The sequence below is a fragment of the Sinohyriopsis cumingii genome, chromosome 3 (assembly GCF_028554795.1).
Source record: "Sinohyriopsis cumingii isolate HCF-2022 chromosome 3, ASM2855479v2, whole genome shotgun sequence".
Classification (NCBI taxonomy): Eukaryota; Metazoa; Mollusca; class Bivalvia; order Unionida; family Unionidae; genus Sinohyriopsis; species Sinohyriopsis cumingii.
This window is the reverse complement of record NC_142963.1, coordinates 18650556-18672638: the sequence shown is the minus strand read 5'-3', so window position 1 is coordinate 18672638 and position 22083 is coordinate 18650556. Positions and strand designations below refer to the sequence as shown.

Sequence of the window (22083 nt, the reverse complement as noted above, 5' to 3'; positions counted from 1 at the left end):
TATATAGCTTTTAAAATTTCGAATAATCGTTTGTTACTTTTCTTCTTCTTCTTCGTCTTCCTCTTAAGCTTCTTCTTCTTCTTCTTCTTCTTCTTCTTCTTCTTCTTCGTATTGTTATTATTATTATTATTGCTGTTGTTGTTCTTGTTGTTTTGATCATGTTGTTTTAAGTATCAAATAAAAGCATGGGGATATTTAATGATCTGTAATATTTAAATTTATTCATTTAGCGTAAAACGCTGAAATAGTTGTTATCCTTTTAGCTTTTATTTAGTGTCAAAATTTTGTGCTATTCAGAAAGGAAAAACGTTGGTTCATTGAGACAGTTGACTGCATATATAATCAAACTGTAATTGTGGAGCAGAAATTGCATGGAGAGAGAGAGAGAGAGCAATTGCAAAAATATCTATGGAAAAAATTGCACCATTAAACAGTCTATGTAAGACAGGGGTACTCGATTAGTTGCTATTTTATCCAAGAAAGCATAAACCTGAGTAAGTCATATGCTATGCTCTAATTGCGAAAAGGCAAAGCGTTACAAGTTTGTATCTAGAGAAGGGCTGCATATTGCATCGTTACAAGTTTGTATCTGGATAAATGCTGCATGTTACATACAGTGCATACAATGTTACAAGTTTGTATCTAGAGAAAAACTGCATATTGCAATGTTGCAAGTTTGTATCTGGAAAGCAACTGCATATTGCAATGCTACAAGTTTGTATCTGGTGAAAGACTGCATATTGCAAATTCTTATAGTAGAAACTAACATGTATTTTTCCGATTGTCAGTGCACATTTCATAACAATGTAATGCACTTCCAGCATGTGCGTTATGATAAAAAAAAAACTGTTTAAAATGTGTTTATTTGCAGGTTGGTAAACTTCTCCCCGTGAAAAATTCAACTGGTAAAATAGATATGGCAATACAGATGAACGAGATCACATGGCCAGGGCGGTCTGCATTTCCACCCAAAGGAAAACCGGACAGACGAGTATTTAGGGTCGCCACGCTGAGCGAGCCGCCTTACGTTATTTATGTTAACCCAGATGAGACTACTGGCAAGTGTGGGCACCACGCCATTCCCTGTCAAGTAAACGCAACACGATTGTAAGATTTCATGTTTTTAACTTCTCTGCGTGTTCAGGTCCAACTTAAAAAAAAAGATAGTCTTAGCAAGATAGCATTTAAAGTGTATCAGTGTACGTTTACAAGTTATCTGACGGGCTATATATAGTGTCGGACGCGTAATATTGTAAACCACTTCACCTATGTTCGAGCCGTCTGGAGTGAATTATATAACAATCGACCAAAAGTAAATAAACTGAGGTTTTCCTTTAGATACGGAATAAAAACAATAATTATATGTACTCGAAAAGAAAAGAATTTAACGAAGCTAGTTGATCATAGAAATAGTTACTGAGTTTTACAACTCCTTAGCAACACGCATTTGGACTGGTACAATCGCACCATTTGTTGCAGAGAGCTTAAAGTTATTAAAGGAACACCAGCAAGGAACTGTTTTTGCATTGATGCACTTTGAAAATATTTGTAATTAGGGGTTAAAGTATAGCTGTGCTAGTTATTTGTTGATATTCTTCATTATTTTTAAACTATTTGTAATTATAAAAATTGAACATTATATTGTACGTGATTCATGACTTCATGCTACTTGAAAGTAACTGACGCAATATACATAAACGTTCATCTCTTTCTTACGGCCGTTCGTGCAGCGAGTATCCTAATTTCATGCTTCATTGCTTCATCAATCCTGTAAAATATGATGTCCAGTTCTTACATCATTAGTAGGGAAAAACGGCTAAAAATGCAATTTAGAATGATGGAAATCTCGATATATCACACCTGATCTCCCTACGTTGATTGATATTATAAAGTCTAAATTGCAAATAAAATTTCATGCTACCCGTAAAAAACTCACGCTGTTCCCTAGGTTTTTTCTGCACCTCAGGGGTTGCATCGAAGATTTGAATTTCTCCTTGCCATGTATTCAGCCCAGTGCTATAATAAACTAAATATGATTATCCACTATCACGTGGCGTAGAAAGTTCTCAGATTAAAAATATATCCGACGCTGATGAATATTACATAAGCAGAAGTGCGGATATGTCAAGACACTAGATAATTATGTAAGGATCATCAATCACATGTTACAATAGTAGGCATTTTGCTCCACTGGACTTCGTGGCACTTCCATCCATCCTCAACTATACCCGCATGACGTATTTAGCCTATAAGTGTTCGTTGCATTTTTATCACTTTAAATTGTGTTCGCACACGCTACGTAATCCAATCATGGGGGTAGAGTCTCGGACGGATGGAAGTGCCTTATGAGTGGGGGAAAGACGCCAGCCTTTCGTACTACTCTTTGATTATAGAGACAAATCATGCGGTCAGCATATAGTACCGATCGATATACACATACACACTACGAGCTATTGTGTTTTTGATCGATATCCTGATCTCGTCGTGAAGATTATTGTTTATTTGACTTTGTAAATCAGCGCTGTTTCTTCTTTGTGCTTTCAACTTTCTGTGATTTTCCATTTCTGACGACATAGACTCAGACTCAGATGCACTGATTATTTGATCCTCCATTGCAACTAAATAGAGTTGACTGATTGTTTTCTGAAAATGTTGTACATGCCAGCAAGGGATTCGGAATGGACACGCATTCGTGAATGCAGTCGCATCGAAATTAGTTTGCTAGCACCTCCGGATACACCAGTTACAATCGATATAGCTCCGGCAATAATATCAATCGATGCGAATACAATTGTTGGTGTGGTCCTGATTCCAATCACACCAAGACCAGCATTTGCGGCCGCAGAAAGAACGCAAATAGCATTTACGACAAAACTTTTCACGATCAGTGCCGTTCTCTATGCAATTTCATTTCGCAGCTGTTGTCCCGCTTCGACATTTTTCACGCCGGTAATGCTGTGAGTCCTTCGTAGTTCTATTAATAATACAGTAGTGTATTTTAATTGCACGACTAGCAGACCTTGCCCAGTCTCAACACCATGCGCAGATGCAATACGCATCTAACCAATTATTTATTTTTACTGGCACAATTTTCATACAGTTAAAGAAAACCTTTGCCTGGGGAATACTTAAATCTCTGGCGATTGTTCGATCTGGTGGTCTAGTATTGCGACCATGTTAGAAACACACCTTTTTATATCTAATGATTGTCTTGCCAATAACTGTTACCCAACCAAGTGCATTTTCGTCTCGTTTGGGTTAATGTTGGTGTAAAATAGTCGTTGATAAATGTAACCTGGGTGGATACATCAGTGAATGCCACTTCATCATCGTAGAATCAATCCAGGAATGATCTTACACCTGGAGCTGCAGTCAGTGATTGAGTGTATTCAACTTCACTTACGATGATTCCAAGCTGACATCGAGTCGATAGTGATACATCTGGGAGATTACAAGTAGCAATTTCTGCTTGACCACTAATACAATTTTATGATACTTCAGACTAGCATTTGGCAACATAATTATGAAACAGATGTTCCTGGAGCGAAATTGTTATCGATGTGAGCACTCGCTGTCATTTGGGGCAGCACCATGTCTGTGGCAAATTTCGCAGCTTTATCACCACGGTAAGAATCCATCCTAGCTGATAAACATAGAGTTCTTCGCTCTGAAAATTCATCTCCGGTGATTAATAATGCTGATAATACAACATCAAAAAAATTAAATTATCGGACTATCGATATGTGATATGAAAGGTAGAAATTTCAAAACCTGCTGCCGCTTATCATTTATGCACATTACCATTCGACCCCACGTACCTTTTCTTCTAGTTACGATAAACACGATGATCCAGACTTGCGTAATTTTAAAATGTGACGATTAATTGTTTGTTTTTTTTAAAAAGTGTTACTACCACTAAAAATAATTAATTAGTTAGTGTTAACTGGTCAATGTGATCTTTTTGTTCTTTGATCAATATTACTATAATTGCGCTCTAAAACGTTACTACTCGTGGTAGTGCGGGCACCTTTGCTATTTGCTGATTCACGAATTGTTTCAACCAACCATTCACAATGTGAACATAGTCTTTGACAAACGCAACCGACACTCCACTGTCTATGATTCTACCATTTTCAGTGAACTCAGCTAGATTTTTAACTGCAAATTGCTTTTCAGCTTGACAATACTATCTTGAATGTCTACATTTGACGTTTTCAGTTTGGCTGTTGGTGTTCAAAAATCGCAAAGCTCACCTGGAACAATGCCAACGATAACACGGCTGGTAAATTCAGACAATTTCGCTTTCATATCTACATCAGCATCGTGTCGTCGATCAGGACATCCACCTTAATTGTTAAAAGAGATATTGTATATTACCAAAAGTACATAATATCAAAAGTACCTTAATTTGAAATCATTAAGCGTTTGTGGGACTGGTGAACATTCCAGTGCACGCAACGCTGCAAAGACAAGATGACCGAATATTTGACCATCTAACTGTGTTTGCGCTAGTAAATATGACCGTGTAGGTTCAAGTCCATGCGAGTCAAAAATTGTACTATGCACGTGTAACATGAGGAGTTGCTACTGCAATGTCAAGCCATGTTTGCTCAGAAGGTTATTGATTGTCGATTAACCACAAATAAATTTCAAACACTTCTAGTGTGGTCAAATATCATCTTTCTATGTTCCTGAATATTATAGTGATTTACATTTTGAAATGCCACAAATACATGTTTGGTGCTGTAATAACATGATTGGTACTTATTTGTCAATTAAATTTTTCCCGCAATACCAATTGGTGGGTATGCGTCTGTGGTGTCTGCAAATATTAACATCCTTGAAGTTGTACCCGACTGCATTAACCATAATAAACTTGATCCGGTAGAAAGAAAAGGGGTTAAAACATGCATTCACGTTGTTAGCGCTTGCAATACAACTTTGCCAGCAGCACATCCTACACTCAAATTTGCATTGTTAGGTTGTTATTACGAAACATGTGACTTATGTTTAGCTCCAAATATAACCTTGCGAATATCTCTGCAAAATCCAAAGATGTGACTGAGAGTAATTGCGCACGAACACCTCAGTGAATCACCAGTAAGTTGTGATCGACGTTGTGCACAGTCAAGGATTAAATGAAGATTATGAAAAGGTCAATCTTGTATTACTGCCGGGCAGATGGAGCTACAAGGTCATTATGCCGTAACATTATATACGGTCTGTGATCAGCATGATTATTGACATTTTTCACAAACATCATTGTTGGGATAGCAGTTCTCTTATAATCATTGCTATATGTACCTACATCGATCTTGTCCAAAATGAGTTCGATTTCCTTTCTAACGATACAAAACGTGCACTGTTGAACATCGCCATAATACCGTTGTTAACCAATTCCAAATGGACATTGACAGGGTAATCATCATTATCGAATTGTACCAGTTGTCCTTCAACTTCCATGAATGCCTCAAATGGAGAGAATAAATTAGATGTGTCTTGTACTTTCAATTCTATTTTTCATTGCTTAGGATCCCTTGTTAGATATGAATAATAATGAAAATCTGTCTTCGATCCACTAACACAGGCGCTCCCATATCAAATGTTAAGTCAAATATGTATTTGCACTTAGTCATTGCAAATCTATACATTATTCATTTTCTTTAATACCACTGCGTGACGGATTTACCACTTACATCTAACTCCACTACCCACTAACAGATTTGTAATCACTGAATCTGACAAAATTCGCTGCTGTGCAGCCTCGTTAATTATTGCACTAACTGCAAGGAGCATTGACTCAATCGATGTTATGTATCTGTCGTGTGATTGTACTCATGTAATTAATCACCGTAATCGATCTCGAAGCGAATGAGCTACCTGCAAGCCCATTCGTTTCAATCAATCCACAGCGGCAAGTTTTGATACTAACCACAATCAGCATTGCAGCTTGTTTAGCGATAGGTGCAGGGCGCAATGATAAGGATGTGAGTGCTTTCGGTGCGCTCGTAAAATCCCCATGAACAATGTCACCAAGCTCAGTTCCATAATATGTCATGTACACACACTTTATTGCATTATCTACACGGACAGATTTCACACTTCCACTCATAACTATCATTGTTATTATTATTAAAGCTTGGGTCAATCTCTAATGTACGGATGTATCGTTATTGTTTTACTGCACATATTAACAACAGGACCGACTTGATCTGCAAGAGAAAAACGAATATGTGTCAGAAAAACGAATATGTGTCAGCCGATTATTATAGGATGGAAGACACATATGTGTAACACGCATAATCGATATAAAATCACTTGGTTCCGCAGTTGACGAAATTCCAAACAGTATTAAACCCTGAACCACAACGCATGTTGTTATAGACCTGCTTATGTAACTGCGTCACATGTTAAATTAACCTGGGCCGTTGAGGTTTCATTATCACAATGGCATGCGCGATATGATATGCCAGATGCGAAAAATCGTTCGTCAGGATTTTTTGGATTGCATTTTCTTCTCAGCCTTTGGTTTTTACCACACCCTGGCTGACATGTTTGGATTCTTCTTTAAACTCTTATATTGTTTTTACCTTTCCCAATATGCCTTGCCAGAATTTGAGATACAGTTTATTTCTCTAGCCACCTGTTAAATTCTTCCAATTTACGTTGTTTAGGAATAAGATTGTCTTTGTGTTGTTCTGCATATTCCAATGTTTCAGTACTTGGTCGAGTTATTCGCGACCTAGGACTTTGTTCTGCCGGGTGTTGTCTTGGTAATTCTTGTTACGGTTATATCATTGGTTAAGGTGTGTACATTGAAAAACATTCTGCCCATAAAGTTTCACTTCTTAAAATGTCATTGCTATAAAACGCATTACACGTTTTTCGAAAATGAATCCACTGTTCCCCAGTAGACTATTTCTATCCATTACGCTCCCTGATATCCATTTTATGACATTCGACATTCTTGTATTTATCATGTGTCTTTGATGGTTTATTTATCATCTACTCATTCCAAGCTTTAGGTCTGCTAAGAGCAACGTAGACGCTTTGTAAAAATTACTTGTGCATATGTTCATTACAATTGAGGCTGTGTTCGCATCTGAAACTTGTGTTCTGGTGACACTTTAACCTAGCAAATGCTCCTGTAACGTCAAGTGCATACTTACACGTTTCAAGTTTCCAAGTGGTTTTTCCAATTTCCCCAACGTCTACTTTAACTTCCTCAATTGTCTCTGGCTAATGCGATGTAGTGGCTTTTTTAATTCCTTTGGTGCGTTTGGCTATTTTACGAATTTGACCCGTGCTTATTCGGTTCCCGTAATTTTTTCCTCGTTTTCCGCTGACACCTTTGTGGCTTTTTCTATCCTCAGCACGTTCGACTATTTTTTTGGTGTGTTTAATCAGCAGCGCATATGCTTCTTCAAACCCAGCTGTCAGGTCTTCTCGTGCAGTCTGTCGCGACTGTATCATATCTTTGATTTTTGCGGCCTTCTAGCACATTTTGAATTGTTTCTAGGGATTGCTAAGCAGCTTTATTGCGTCACTTCTCATACTGTTCTATTACGTCACATCTGGATATTTTTATATAATTGTTTGTTTCTTGATTGTTAAATTGACGCATCCAAATATTTATCTCCGGGACTGCAAGTGTTCCGGTCAAATCAATGGTGAGAAAACTATATGGGTTCTTTGTGATTCACGCAAATATGTGACGAAATTCATTTCACCTGTTGTCGGCGGCACACAGAGTCCAAATAATATTTCCAAGGTCATGTGTGTCAATGCCACGAAATATCATCAGCATGTTACGGGTCACGTTTGGAACATGGGCGCATCGCTGAGTCAAAAAAAAAAAAATACTTTCCGTGTTTTGGTGCCGGCTTCGTGAAAATATTTGTGCTGGATTGACTTGATTTTCAAGCAATCAAATCGTCGTACAGAACAAGATTGTTTTTGTTTACATCCAAATCGTTAATGGCAGAAGCTTCATCAGAAGAGAAAACTAAAGCGACAGAAGCATGTTTACCAACGGCTTATCAGTTGCTTGTGGCCCAAATAAACACCGTGGCAAAATTATTTACAAGTACCAAGAAAGATTACGCGAGCTTCGTTCGATGTACAAACACCAAAAGAGATAATCATGCTGATTTATTATTTCTTCCACATGATCGTGTCCCTGATGGATAAACCTAATTGCGCATATACATGTACATCTGAGCTATTGTCAATGTGGCTAACAGGTCCAAAAAAACGGAGACGTTGACGACAAAATAATTTCGCAAGTGTCACACATGCACTCGAGTGCAGTTTTTATGTACGCGGCTCATTCGCATGGCCTTGATTGTTACAATGAATCTTAGCCAATAATTTCTCGTATCTGTGGCTGTGATGTTGATTAAACACCATGTGCGATTACGTGTCGGACATGTCTCTGTGCATCGTGGCCAAGTTATTGTGGAACGATTTAATAGCGCATTCGCGTAACGGTTATATAGTATAGTTACAGGCAGTAATACAAGCCTGTTTTATGCAGTATTAATGCGAAACACTTTAGCTGACACAGTACATACATTCAGTCATTGTGAGCGTTGCCTGAATACATACATTACGTGGGATTTGATTCTACAATCACAGAGTAGTATGTAGGGCTGTCGTTCCCCACCCCCCACCCCCCCATTGGAGCTCTTGAGACACTTCCATTCGTACGAGACACTTTCCCCTGCAGATTCAATGACTGGATTACGTGACGTGTGCGGACAAATTAAAAATGATAAACATCTAACAGTCACTTATGGGCTAAATATGATTTTAGGGTAATGTCGTGGACGGGTGGAAGTGCCTTAAAGAATAAGTAGTGGGTTAAATGCCTACTCTTTAACTACTACACTCGAGTTCACAGAGTAAAATGGGTGATGTGAAGATGCCGTATATCAAGCCAATGTATTGTCACTCCCAACCCCAGGCGTGTATTAATCTTTACAAGTTGCGCCTTTTATGTATTGTTTTATTTTGTTACTTTTGTGAAAAAATGTTTTATAAAGTCATGTTGAATTTGCACCAATCATCTGTTTATGAATATCACATTTATTTATTTATTTCTCTGTTCATTTATTGTTCTTTATATTTATTTGTTCCAGTGAAAAACTCAATGCCAGTTATAACGGCGAAGTTTGTTGCACGGGACTTTGTATAGACTTGCTTACGATGTTGAGTGAAACAATGGATTTTGACTTTCTGATGTATGAAATAAACGACACGAAGTGGGGAATCAAGGATGAGGTATTCACTTTCCATAGATGTAGCTAGAGAATAAACCAATAATACAGTATGACTTGACACATCTAACCAAGCTGACATCGTGTGTTAATCTCATTTTATAAACCGCGTGATTATTTTTTGTCTCTTTTGTCCTAAATAATCAGAAAAGAGTTACCTATAATTAATGAAACAGTGTTTCTGGCATTCGTTATAGTGTTTCAACTTTAAAAGAATGCTCACAGTAAACAATGATAATGGGTATTCAGTGAGAATTATAATGACCATGAGTGTTCAATAAAAATTATCTGGACAAATATCCTTGTGTCTAAGGTGAGGCTAAAGCATCCTGTTAACACGACATTACAATCGGCATGTTTTCCAGAACAAATATTCCAGCCAAATTCTCGTGCATCGTTCAAAGTATATTTTTTAAAATTTCCATTTATTTTTGTTAAAATTGTAAAGTTCGTATATCCGGTAATATCGGCTTCAAAAGCTTAATTTATTAAGCAATACCTTTGGAAAATAGTTTTCTTAGGGTCCCATAAACAAAATAGTTGTTGAAAGAAACCCTATTCAATAATTCTGATGTTTTCAGGGGACGTTTCTTATTTTTCCAAGATATTTGTGAATACGATAGGTTTATTTAACCAAAACTATTTGTTCCATAAGGAACAGTTTACACATATGCTCTTACTTAATTCCAGATAACGGGGGAATGGAACGGTTTGATCCGTGAACTGGTGGACCATAAGTCGGATTTTGTAATGACATCCTTGAAAATTAACCATCAAAGGAGTTCCGTGATAGACTTTTCTGTTCCATTCATGGAAACTGGAATTACCATCATTGTATCCATTCGGAAGGGTGCTATCTCTCCAACCGCATTCTTAGGTAGGTGGAATACCTTAGAAGACCATCTCTTCCAGCAAATATATATATATATATATATATATATATATATATATATATATATATATATATATATATATATATATATATATATATAACACAGGGATTTATTGTATGCAAGCACACAGTTCTCTTTGACTTATGCTGTACCTAGCAACGGTCATTATACTTCTTCCAGTTGCAGATGTCATATTGTTTGGAACTTTCTTCCTGCAGTACAGTATTGTCTTATGAAATATAGTTCCCAAGGTCATTATAATTCACTAGATAGATACCACTCGCAGTTCCCTCAGGAGTAGGCGATACAATCTGATGCACGCGACGTGACGTAGAAGCCAAGTAAACTGTATTTCCGTCAGTAATCGTTGTTGTTGTTGTTGTTGTTGTGGGGTTTAACTCCATTTTTCTGCACACGATAGGCTATGCATGGCGGTCAGTATTAATGGTGGAGGAAGAACCAGGAAAAACACCGGGAAGAACCACCGACCCACGAGAAGCTAATGGCAAGCTTTCTCACATACCCACATTGGCCGAATCATAGACTCGAACCCACGCAGACAGAGGTGAGATGGCAGTGATCCGTAACGAAGAGCGCTTTAGACCACTCAGCCACACGGGGCCCCAGTAATCGTGTGTGTGTGTGTGTGTGTGTGTGTGTGTGATTTGGATTATTAACTTAGCTTCAACCATTTTTCAGTCATATCGCTCCGTTGTCTACAGTGTGGCAGTTTATAGTGATGTCTAGCATAGGTATAGCATCATGTCCCACCCAGTCATATTATCCTGACATCAGGCCGACCAGTCCTAATGCTATCCTCTTAAAGCTGAGCGCCAAACGAAATAGCTGTCAGTACCATTTTTATAACTCTTTACTATGAGTCAGCCAGGGTACCAACCCGCGACCTCCCGTATTCGCAGCGGGTGATCTAACCACTTAGGCCACTGGAGTGGTCTTCAGCAATCTTGAAAGTCAAGCACATTGTATGTAATGACTTTTAAATGGGGGTAATTGTTCCTACGCATTATATAGTATTTGTTTTAAAAAAAACCCTAACTTTCCTAAAGATAAATTAGCTTGGAATTTGTCGGATTCATTCAAGTGTTAAAGACGGAAACATTTACAAAGCAGATATTATTATTGGAGCGATTGTTTTAGGGTTGTGCGGGTCCGGTGAGAAATTAGGACAGTGAGCCTCAAAATTTAATTTCTATGTCACTGAAGAAATTCCGTGAAATATTAATTGAAGAAACAGGTTTGCTTTTGAAAGTCAAATTTGTTTTTACATAATGCGCTTTAAATTTAATATTTTAAACAAACTCAAATTTTTTCATACCATGTCAAATTTAAAATTGTTTCCCAAATCAATTTTAGGGATTTCTATCAAGTGAAACCAAACAGTTCAAGAGTCACAGCAAATAAAAGAAATGCTTGTGCAAACACACACACACACACACACACACACACACACACACACACACACACACATATATATATATATATATATATATATATATATATATATATATATATATATATATAGAGAGAGAGAGAGAGAGAGAGAGAGAGAGAGAGAGAGAGAGAGAATATGGACTGGTGCTTGCAGGAAAGCGATGCCTGCCGTTTACCCTCGGACCTGCGTTCTCCGTGGAGTCCTAATTGTACAAAAATTTTTAACCTGTATTTTAGTACTATTTGTATTAAATATTCATTCTGCCTACTATTATCAAGCATTCGCTTGTAGAATCCAGGGATAGCAGTTTCCGTTCTGTTTGGTGTATATTTGTACTTGTATATAATTAATCCTATAGACTCTGATTTCTTTCATAGAATTCAGGAATGACTGTATATATAAATGAGAATTAATTACTACGTCGCTATGCGAGTGTGTCTGCTACGCTCGAGGGCATGTAACACCGACTTTGTGGCATCATTCTTTGATGTTGTGTTCTTCGTCGTGATGGAATATGGACTGGTGCGTGCAGGCAAAACGATAGGTGACGATTAGGCGTGGACCAAAGTAGATTACGAAAAACAAATTATATAGACTGCACGATAGCGTTATATATATATATATATATATATATATATATATATATATTTGATTTAATTTAATTATCTGTTATTATTTTTTAATTTTTAACTGGAATCTGATTTTTTCCAGAAATTAGTTAGACCTGACCATTTAGTCGTGAACACCCAATGCTGACCTAGTTCCTGACCTTGATTAAAAATTAGTAACAGTTCTTGCAAACAACTTCTTTTTAATCCTAATGTGTGATTGATAATAGTGAAATCGAGGGTTACTGGGACTAAGTGACTTTAGATGTAATAGCTCCTAAGATGTTCTCTAAATTCTGGTTTTACAGGAGGGCTGACCCTCATCCGGGCATCTGTTTTGCGCAGTAATCAGGTTTTATACCGATGTTTAGAGAAATAACCTGAGTCTGGGAGTTTTACCTCCGACTACTGAAAGGTGCTTTGTTGTGACCAGTTGAATTGAAATTTGATTTTATGGAATTACTTGGATTCTAAAAGATTAAATCTTTTCCTTTTAATATTTTAGTGGTCATACATAATTCTTGGACAAGAACAGTTATTAAAATTTTATTCGGAATTCAAACACCGGATTATTTTCTGTAGTTCAACAAAGAACTGTCGACACTTCAGGGCTATACAGGCTACAGTATAAGTCATAACCTTCCATTTTGGATTTTCGTCGGGACTTAAAAACTCAAATTCGTTAGAACATTATATTACTAGGACTAATAATTTTTATTCTTGGATGTTTCTTGGATTTTGTTTGGATTTGATTCTAAAAACCGTAAGTTTTTTTTTCATCATTTTTACCTTGCTTTTCCAAGGAAATAAATTCGTTGTTAAATTTTACAAAGCTTGTTGTTTTCACCCTTTCTTTAATACTGTTTATTGAGCCTAAATACGTAACTATATATATATATATATATATATATATATATATATATATATATATATATATATATATATAAAGGTGTGTGTGTGTGTGTGTGTGTGTGAATACAAATATATCGCCTTAATTGAAATATTCATTTTCAGAGCCTTTTGATTTAACATCATGGCTTTTAATACTGATGTTGAGCATTAATACTGTTGCCCTCACTATCTGTCTGATGGAGTGGTACAGCCCACAGGCGGTGAATAAGGGCAAGGGTACGGGAGGTAACCATGAGCATTCCGTGCAAGACGATGCTCGACTTTTAAAATATTTAGTTTCCGTTTTTGTTCATTCTGTAATGCAACCAAGGCGATGTTTTAAGAGTTGATGGGGTTATCACAATCAATTAGAAGATATACGCACATAGTTCCAATCGTCTCATTAGTGCTATTACAGGCATGCAGCAATTAACCTTCTGGATTGAACAAAGTTAGGACTAGAAAACTTGTACAAATTATGCAGATATTACCAATATCAAATTAATTACTAAAATATATCTAAAGCATATCAATATATACAGTCATTTAATGTAGTATGCCTGTTGACTAAAAGCAGATATTTAATAAGTTTACATCAATATCGAGTGAAAGAAAACCAAAATATTGTTGAACAAACTGCGAAGGTAATTTCTTGTGGTCTTTGTTTCTCCTATAGATTCAAGGTCCATTAGATGACAAATGTTGTCAGTAATGGGTTTTATAAAACAAGCTAATGCCAGAATTAACTATCATCTGATCAAACTACGGACCACACATTCACTAGATTCTAACTTCACACGGACCACACATTCACTAGATTCTAACTTCACACGGACCACACATTCACTATATTCTAATTTCACACGTACCACACATTCACTAAATTTTAATTTCACACGGACCACACGTTCACTAGATTCTAATTTCACACTTGTTCTTGCTTTATGTTGATATGGTTTATTTGTACGCAGTTCAAAACCGTACATCGGTGTTTCGTGCAAAGTATTATAAGACAGGTTTCAAACATAAAAAATAAAATTATTATATCTCTAATTGCTAAACACATACAAGTGAGGATATCTCAAGGAATCCAGATGTTAAGAAATCTGATATGTTCCACTGAAACTCCGTTATAGAAACACCTTCTCAAAACCTATTCCCATTAATCAAGCAAATATTTGCTTAAATATATCAAAACTTAAAACGGATGATTTAATACAAATAGCACATACCATAGGATTGTTACAATATGATATAGTAAACCAAAACACCAAAAAATTGAACTGTTCACAAGTATTGCATTATTATTTAGTTATCCCCCCAAAATGAAAATATGTTCATGTCCAAAAGTCTTAAAGTATTATATAGTTAATCCCCCAACATGAATTGTATTTACCTCAACCAGATTTGATAATTGTTTTCTTCAAAAGCTCTTAAACTAAACGCGTACTCAGATTGATTAAAAATTTTAATTCATTATATACATCTAAATTATATTTCGAAATAATAACGATGACGGGGTATTTCATCTTAACATTTGTTGATTTGGTATTATTGTTAAGGAGAAATTATAATACTATAGAGCTTATAGAGTCTCCATGAGATTTAAATCCAAAACAAATAGCAACAACAAACAATTGCCTTGTTTTCAAACTTCACAGCTAAAAATGAAACAGTGATATTTTTAGATGGCTTGGTGATGTCGTTTATTCTGGGGTATATTTCAAAAATTAAGAATGCAGTAACAGGAAAATTTTATATGGATAGAACTTAAAACATCGGCCTACTCTTTTTAATACTTGTACATTTTTCAAAGTTGTAAAATATATATCAATGCTGTCTTAATTTTCGGGTATCTTGCTGTCTTTTTGTCTTATGGCATGTATTCCCATTTTGTGCACTTTTCAAATTTTTTACTTTTTCTATGCGTAATTTTTATTGGGTGATATGCATTTTCTTAACTAAGACCCAGTTTGTAAATCTGTTGTGCGGAGAGAAAATAATGAAGTGTTCATGGTTGCCTCCTTGCTTATTTTTGTATTTTCTCTCTATATAATTTTAAGATACGGGCTACACAGAGTTGACTTCTGTTTCCGGGCGTTGAAAACGTCTGATTTACTCCTGTCTTGCCCTTTTATCATGCCTTTAAAAATTGTCAAATTGTCAAATTTCTTATTCATATAACCTTTCAGAATGAATTTTGAAAAATCATTAGCAATGAATAATTGTAAAGCTAAAAAGATGAAGCTAGAATGAATTTATTCACTATTATGGTAAATGGCCTAAAATGGGTAAAAATCAAGTTAGCCACCTACTCGAATAGATCAGATGACGTCTTTTGATTTGACGAACGCTGTGATTAGGTCATAATGAAAGCATGGTCAGAACCTAAACATATACACTGCTTGCTAAACTGCATTACTTTTCAATTTACGATATAAATTTCGACTAATGTAGCCAGGCAGAAAATCACAAAAAGAAGTACACCATGAAACAATCCAATCTTGTGGTTCACTTCTAATTTTGTCAAGATCAATGGTTCTAAAATTGGATTGGACATCAATTTGATATCGGTATTAAGAATATCAGGCGGTGGAAGAGCAGTAAATATTAGGAATATGTATTAAATGATGAACTAAATGTCGCCATTCAAATTCTACGGACATGAAACAAAGTCTGACATCGTGTGACTGTATGTATCTTTGGCTTTCAGAACCTTATGACTACCCGTCTTGGTGCCTCATTCTTGTATTCAGTGTGCATGCCACGGGAGCGTCAATTTTCATATTTGAATGGCTTAGCCCCAGTGGACTGGATCATGGAAAAACACCTTTGCGAGGTAACTGGAGGTAAATCTTGGGCGAAGATTAGTGCAGGAAAATCTATAATAGTTATAAACCAAGACACGAAGGAGTATTTAACGTTAACACACTGTTGGTCCAGTTATACTGTGGGTGACAAGGGTTGAATGAATAGGGTAGAATATTCAATATATACATACATATGCTGAGTGATACCTTAAACTAACAGGGGAATATAATGATGAGATGTAGAGGAGATGTGTGTGTATCTGTGTGCGTGCATGTGTGCGTGCGTGTGTGTGTATATGTGCGTGCGTGTGTGTGCATGTGTGTGTGAGAGAGAGAGAGATCTACTAAATGCATAGTTTTCTCAGTATAGCTGCAACATTCATATCTCAAATTAAAGATTCACTTAATCGGATAAAAAGGAGGACATGGATTGCTGATGCAATCCAGGGAAGTAATTTAGGTTGAAAGTGAAAAGATGAAAATATGAACAATATTTGCAACTTCAGTGACACTATCAGAACCCGAAGTCTACTATATATCCCCAAATAATAGGTATGACACGAATACCAGTATATAAATATATAACAGTATGCTAAGTATATACCATTATAATAAGTATACAACTGTACAGTAAGTATATACCAGTATAGCAACTAAATACCAGTATAGCAGCTATACACCAGTATAAATCAGTGTATAAGTATACTATCAAAAATGCATAGCAGAATATAATGATCGTAAGTATACCTAGCATGCCAGTGCGCTATAAAATTGCGTCAATATAGTCTGAAAAGTGGAAATAGTGAATGCGACTATTGTAAATCTGCCTCTTTGAAAGTATGTTCAAATAATGATAAAGTATTAAACGAAATAAGTTTTAACTAAGACTGCAAACTATTGAATGGATAAAATTGTCAATCATTTACATGAATTTATCCAATATTTGTCAATCAATTACATCAACCTATCCAATATTTGTCAATCAATTACATCAACCCATCCAATATCTGTCAATCAATTACATCAACCTATGCTATATTTGTCAGTCAATTGCATCAACCTATCCAATATCCGCATCTGATGGGCAAACTTGTGTAACCTATATTTAACAGTATCCTTTGCTTTTCTTGATTGCCATGGTGAATGATGGGTATTGTGAAATCATATATATGTGGATTTTTTGTGAAAACCTATATATGTGAATTATGTTGTGAAGTCAGATATATATATGTTAATGTTGATTCGTATAATGATCGTATTGCATGTTTCATTTTGAATTGTTGTTCTTTTCATCCAATATCAATACAGTTCTCTAATGTTTATTGGTCACTTTTTCTCCTCCCCACATTTTGCAATAATCTCGCATCAATTATTCATTAGTGCCAGACTGGTGTGTTTTTTTTCTCAAATATTAACTTCAGTTCAGGGATATGAAGTTGTCTTTCTGTAAAGTGTAGTCTCTTTGTTAATATGGTATCTGACTTCATAGGTTCAGGTGTTTTTCAAAACCAATAACTTCTATTTAGCCATTAATGGGGTAATCGTCTACTTGCAAGATTTACTTACCTCCAAAAGAAAAGAGCTTGACAACGTGCAAAACAAAGTACCTTCTAAACTGAAGATTTTACAACTGAAGTGCCCAAAATGGCATGAGCTGTTTACCCTCTTTCAAAAGTACATGAAAATACGTTGTTTGCGAAGAATGTTATTTATTTTAAATTATAATCAAGACGTATATTAGATTGAGCTCAGCAAGTCATATAAATTAAACACAGTAATGGGGCCAAGTGTTTGGAAATATATTCGTACTGTTAACATATAGACATGTCCTCAGTATAGACATGTCCTCAGAGTTAGTTGGCGTAGTAATGATGTCCAGAAGTGGGTTGTTAATCACCCGATAACAGAGAAGCCTACATAACGGCGATGGTGCAGAGTTAATATATTATATATAAAAAATACTCGCACCCATGGAAATATTGTCTATCTGTTAATATATTGTACATAATTACCCTCACCCAAGGAAACATTGTCTCTTTGTAAATTTTTATGCATAAATAATCGCATCCATGGAAACATTAGATGTAGAATATATATGTCAAATATATACCCTATCCGCATGTTAAAAGGACATACGTATAATAATAACATGAAGAAAAAACAAATGATCCAAAATTTATATTCTAATCAATATATTTAATTTATGACCATCCACCATGAAATGGATAATTCAAGTCTCACAATGATGGTTAAGTTTATGGGAAGCATTTTGATGTCGTTTTATTGTGATTTAAATGTCCTTTCTTCTTAAAAAAGGAATATAGCGTTTTATTTTGAGAACTCATCATGTCCTTGCCAGTAAAGAATATTTGTGGAAAATGTCACATATATACACCCCACTATTTCCCACCTTGCTAGTCAAGGGATGCCCATCCACTTTGTTTTACATAAATCCATGGCATATACAGGTAGCCGAAACAGGGTTTTGATCAAATGCTTTTGCGGATAATAATGTTGCTGTTGTTGTTGTTCTAGGGTTTAACTCCATTTTTCAGCACACGATAGGCTATATATGGCGGCCAGTATTAATGGTGGAGGAAGAACCCGGGGAAAACCCCAGAAAGAACCACCGACCCACGAGAAGCTACTGGCAAACTTTCTCACATACCTACTTTAGCCGAGCCTGAGATGATGATAATAATAATAATAATAATAATAATAATAATAATAATGAAGAGTTTGTAAAGCGCCTAATCTTTAAAAGCTCTAAGCGCTTTACAATATTAGACAATATCTATAACATAAAAAACATAAAGAATGATATTATTACAAAAAACAAACACCATGAAATTAAAAAAACATAAAAAAATGCTGAAAATATTTAAGGTAGGGAACATTATTAGGTCTTTAAGTTTGTTATTGCAGTCGAAATAAGTGAGTTTTAAGAGCACTCTTGAATGGGATCACTGCGGTGTTGTGTCCAAGTTCAGTGGGCAAAACATTCTACGTTGCTCTGCTCTGCTATGCAAAAGAACGTTGTCCATATGACTTCGTTTTCGTAGTGGGAATAATGAGTATACGATTGTCAGAAGAGGAGCTTAAGTATCTTGCTGGTGTGTACACATGGGTGAGGTCGGATAGGTATGTTGGACTGGAGTCCGTCAGTGAAACGTAGCACAGAGAACAAATTTTGTGTTTGATTCTGGATCGAATGGATAGCCAATGTAGGGTATAGAGCAGCGGATAGGCGTGCTCTGATCGTAGTACTTTAAGTATGATCCGAGCAGCTGTGTTTTGAACTTTTTGAAGTTTCTGGAGTAGATATTGAGATGAACCAGACATAATTGAATTAAAATAGTCCAGTCTTGAAAGTACTAATGAACACACAGTGTTTTAGTGGCATCAACTGAAGATATTTACGAATGGAGCTGATGCGTCTCAGCTCAAGATATGCAGCCTGGCATATGTTCATGACATGTTAGTGCAGTGTGAGAGTACTGTTCAGAGTGACATCTAGGTTTCGTACTGACTGTGTGAATAAAATAAATAAAAGAGTTACTGCCCGTAGCAAACAATTTAAATTGCCCATGGAGGGATGGTTACGTGACTAGCTAATGTTCAGTAAGGCGACATTCGCAATGAACAAATGTATTGCCTCGAAATTAAAACTTGTATAAAATGCTTAAAGTGTGGTAAACACTATGGTTGTTCATATATATCAATCAAGGTAAATGTAACAAATGATCTGAATAAATCAGTTTCTTTTCAGCTCCATCTGTACAGGTATCAGAGTAGTAGATAGAATTTCAGTTAACCTAATATACAAAGGGTCGACGTGGAGCAAAGTGGATCAACGACTCTTGGCTAGCGAAGATGTGTGTTTCCCAGTTGGAAGTTTTTTATTTTAAATACTATATATTTTTAAATTAATTATTTTTTTTTAAATAGTTGTCACATTTCAGGGTTTTACATAACTATGTATTCATTTTATCTTATTTGTCATATTAAGACTCTTTGCATGAAAGTAAAGGAGGATTACGACCACAACCAGAACAAATACATTTGTACGGAATCGGGCAAGAATACATATCCATACTAGTCATAGTAATGGAATAAGATGTATAAAAAGTAGTTTAAATAATGGTATTAATGCAGCAGTAACAGCAGCAGTAGTAGTAGTAGGAGTAGTAGCTGTAATAGTGCAATGGTGGCGGCAGTGAAGATTGTAGTAGTAAAAACAGCAGCAGTAGTCGTATCAGTACCATTAGCAGTAACAGTAGTGGTGGTGATACTAATAGTAAACATATCGGAAACAGATTTTGAAAACTACGTCTTTCGATGGCATGGAAGCCGATAAAAATACCGTACATACTTGCTTATAAAAGTCGAGACAGACTGCAAACAAGAAAGATCCTGATCTGCCGTAGCATAATGCTCATGCACAGCTTGGTCTATATTGTTTGTTCTACTGATTACTCCTAACAAACTGCACAGACCCAGATCTGCCGGCGCATAATGCGCCGGAAGGTCTGGGTCTGTGCAGTTTGCAATTGTACTAATGATCAAGTACAGAGATATTTATTTTTCACCCTGAATTAACATTTATTTAATATAGTAGTTGATGACAAATATAAGCAATAACTACTATGATAATTATTTATGACATTAACTATGAACGGTCAATATTCTCTATTTCAGAACACAAATTTTCTTTATTTCGATCTTTCTGGCTAATATGGGCGATGCTGTTTGGCGCCTCGGTATCTGTTGATAATCCCAGAGGAGTCTCTAGTAGGTTCCTGGCCAATGTTTGGGCTCTCTTTGCTCTGGTATTCCTTGCCAGCTACACCGCCAATCTTGCTGCCTTCATGATTACTATTGATGACTATTACAAACTGTCTGGTATTCAGGACTGGAGGGTAAATCATTTAAATATCTTTCTTTTTTAATGTTTTTTTTCAAAAAACATTTTAGGAACCTTTTGAAGTACACTGAGATAACTTTATCAAGATGTTAAGCGGTCGGTCGTATTGTTTGCACATGTAAAACGACACTCTAATATGCAGGTGAATTGATATTGTACCTTTGCCAGCAAACTCAATATGAAGTTTATGTAAAAAGAACACAAGCGATGCCCTCTGTTTGATTTTCAAAATGTTATGTTCAGATCAATCGAAAAGACGAATTTCGGAATCTGCCGCTACAAACGGACTAAGTAGTATATGATGTATATATACGAATTTTGATTGGTCACTTAGTTGGAAAGTAATTACCGTGGTTACAAGGTCAATTAAGAAAACACTTCTTGGTCAATTTCGTGATATACTGAATATCAGGAGGATGAACTTTACGCTGTATCTAATGAACATTGCCAGATGCTAAATTAGGTGTAAAGCTTCAAGTGTTAACTGTCTCAGGAAGCTCCCAGTGTCTAAACCGCACTTATATAATGGTTAGGAGCACATTTCTCAACGACGCCCATCTTTATACTGAAGAAAAGGATAAACCTTTCCCTTTTAATTTTTGCATGTTAGCAGATATAATTAACACAAACGGTAATCTGTATTCGTATCTCATTAGCAAACAATCCCCTCGGAATTATAATTTCGCAATTGAGGCTGCATATCGACCATTTTCTCTCTTTTTTTTTCTTCAGTTAATGAACCCGACAGCGGTGACCCCGCATTTCCGGTTTGCCACAGTCCCAGGTGGCAGCACTGAGGATAACCTAAAGAAGAATTATCCGCGAATGCATAAATACATGATGAAGTATAATAAATCAACAGTGCAAGAGGGAATCAATGCATTAAAGAGACAGTATGTTTCACTACCACACACTTTTTCTTGTAAAAGCAAAAGACATAGACCAAAAACTATAAGTTTCCTATTACTGTGTTTCCGTATACAGTATGGAAGAAAGATGCAAGTAAAATTTAAAAACGTTTAGAAATGACTTTAATATGAAGTACAAATCTTGTTATCTCCCCGATTCTTTAAATATAGACTATAATCACCCTATAGTTAATGCATATTGTGTTTCATATGTTGCATATATACAATACGATTGAGAAATATTCTTAAAATTAGTAACGTTTGGTCCTTGCAATCATTTTTTTCAAGATCTTGTGGCACTAGATATGAGGCGTAATC

At 35.9% G+C, this 22083-nt stretch overlaps 1 protein-coding gene across 3 annotated transcripts in view; it reads left to right on the top strand.

Moving 5' to 3' along the window:
- LOC149802501 (glutamate receptor ionotropic, NMDA 2B-like) overlaps positions 1-22083 on the top strand; it is a 141207-nt gene that overhangs the window by 103431 nt on the left and 15693 nt on the right. For all 3 annotated transcript variants that reach the window (XM_089951744.1, XM_089951743.1, XM_089951745.1), the window contains 6 exons: positions 872-1107; positions 9141-9282; positions 9969-10155; positions 15837-15962; positions 20632-20852; positions 21590-21750. In XM_089951744.1, the coding sequence (XP_089807870.1) occupies positions 872-1107; positions 9141-9282; positions 9969-10155; positions 15837-15962; positions 20632-20852; positions 21590-21750 (1073 nt within the window). The remainder of the gene's footprint in view (positions 1-871; positions 1108-9140; positions 9283-9968; positions 10156-15836; positions 15963-20631; positions 20853-21589; positions 21751-22083) is intronic.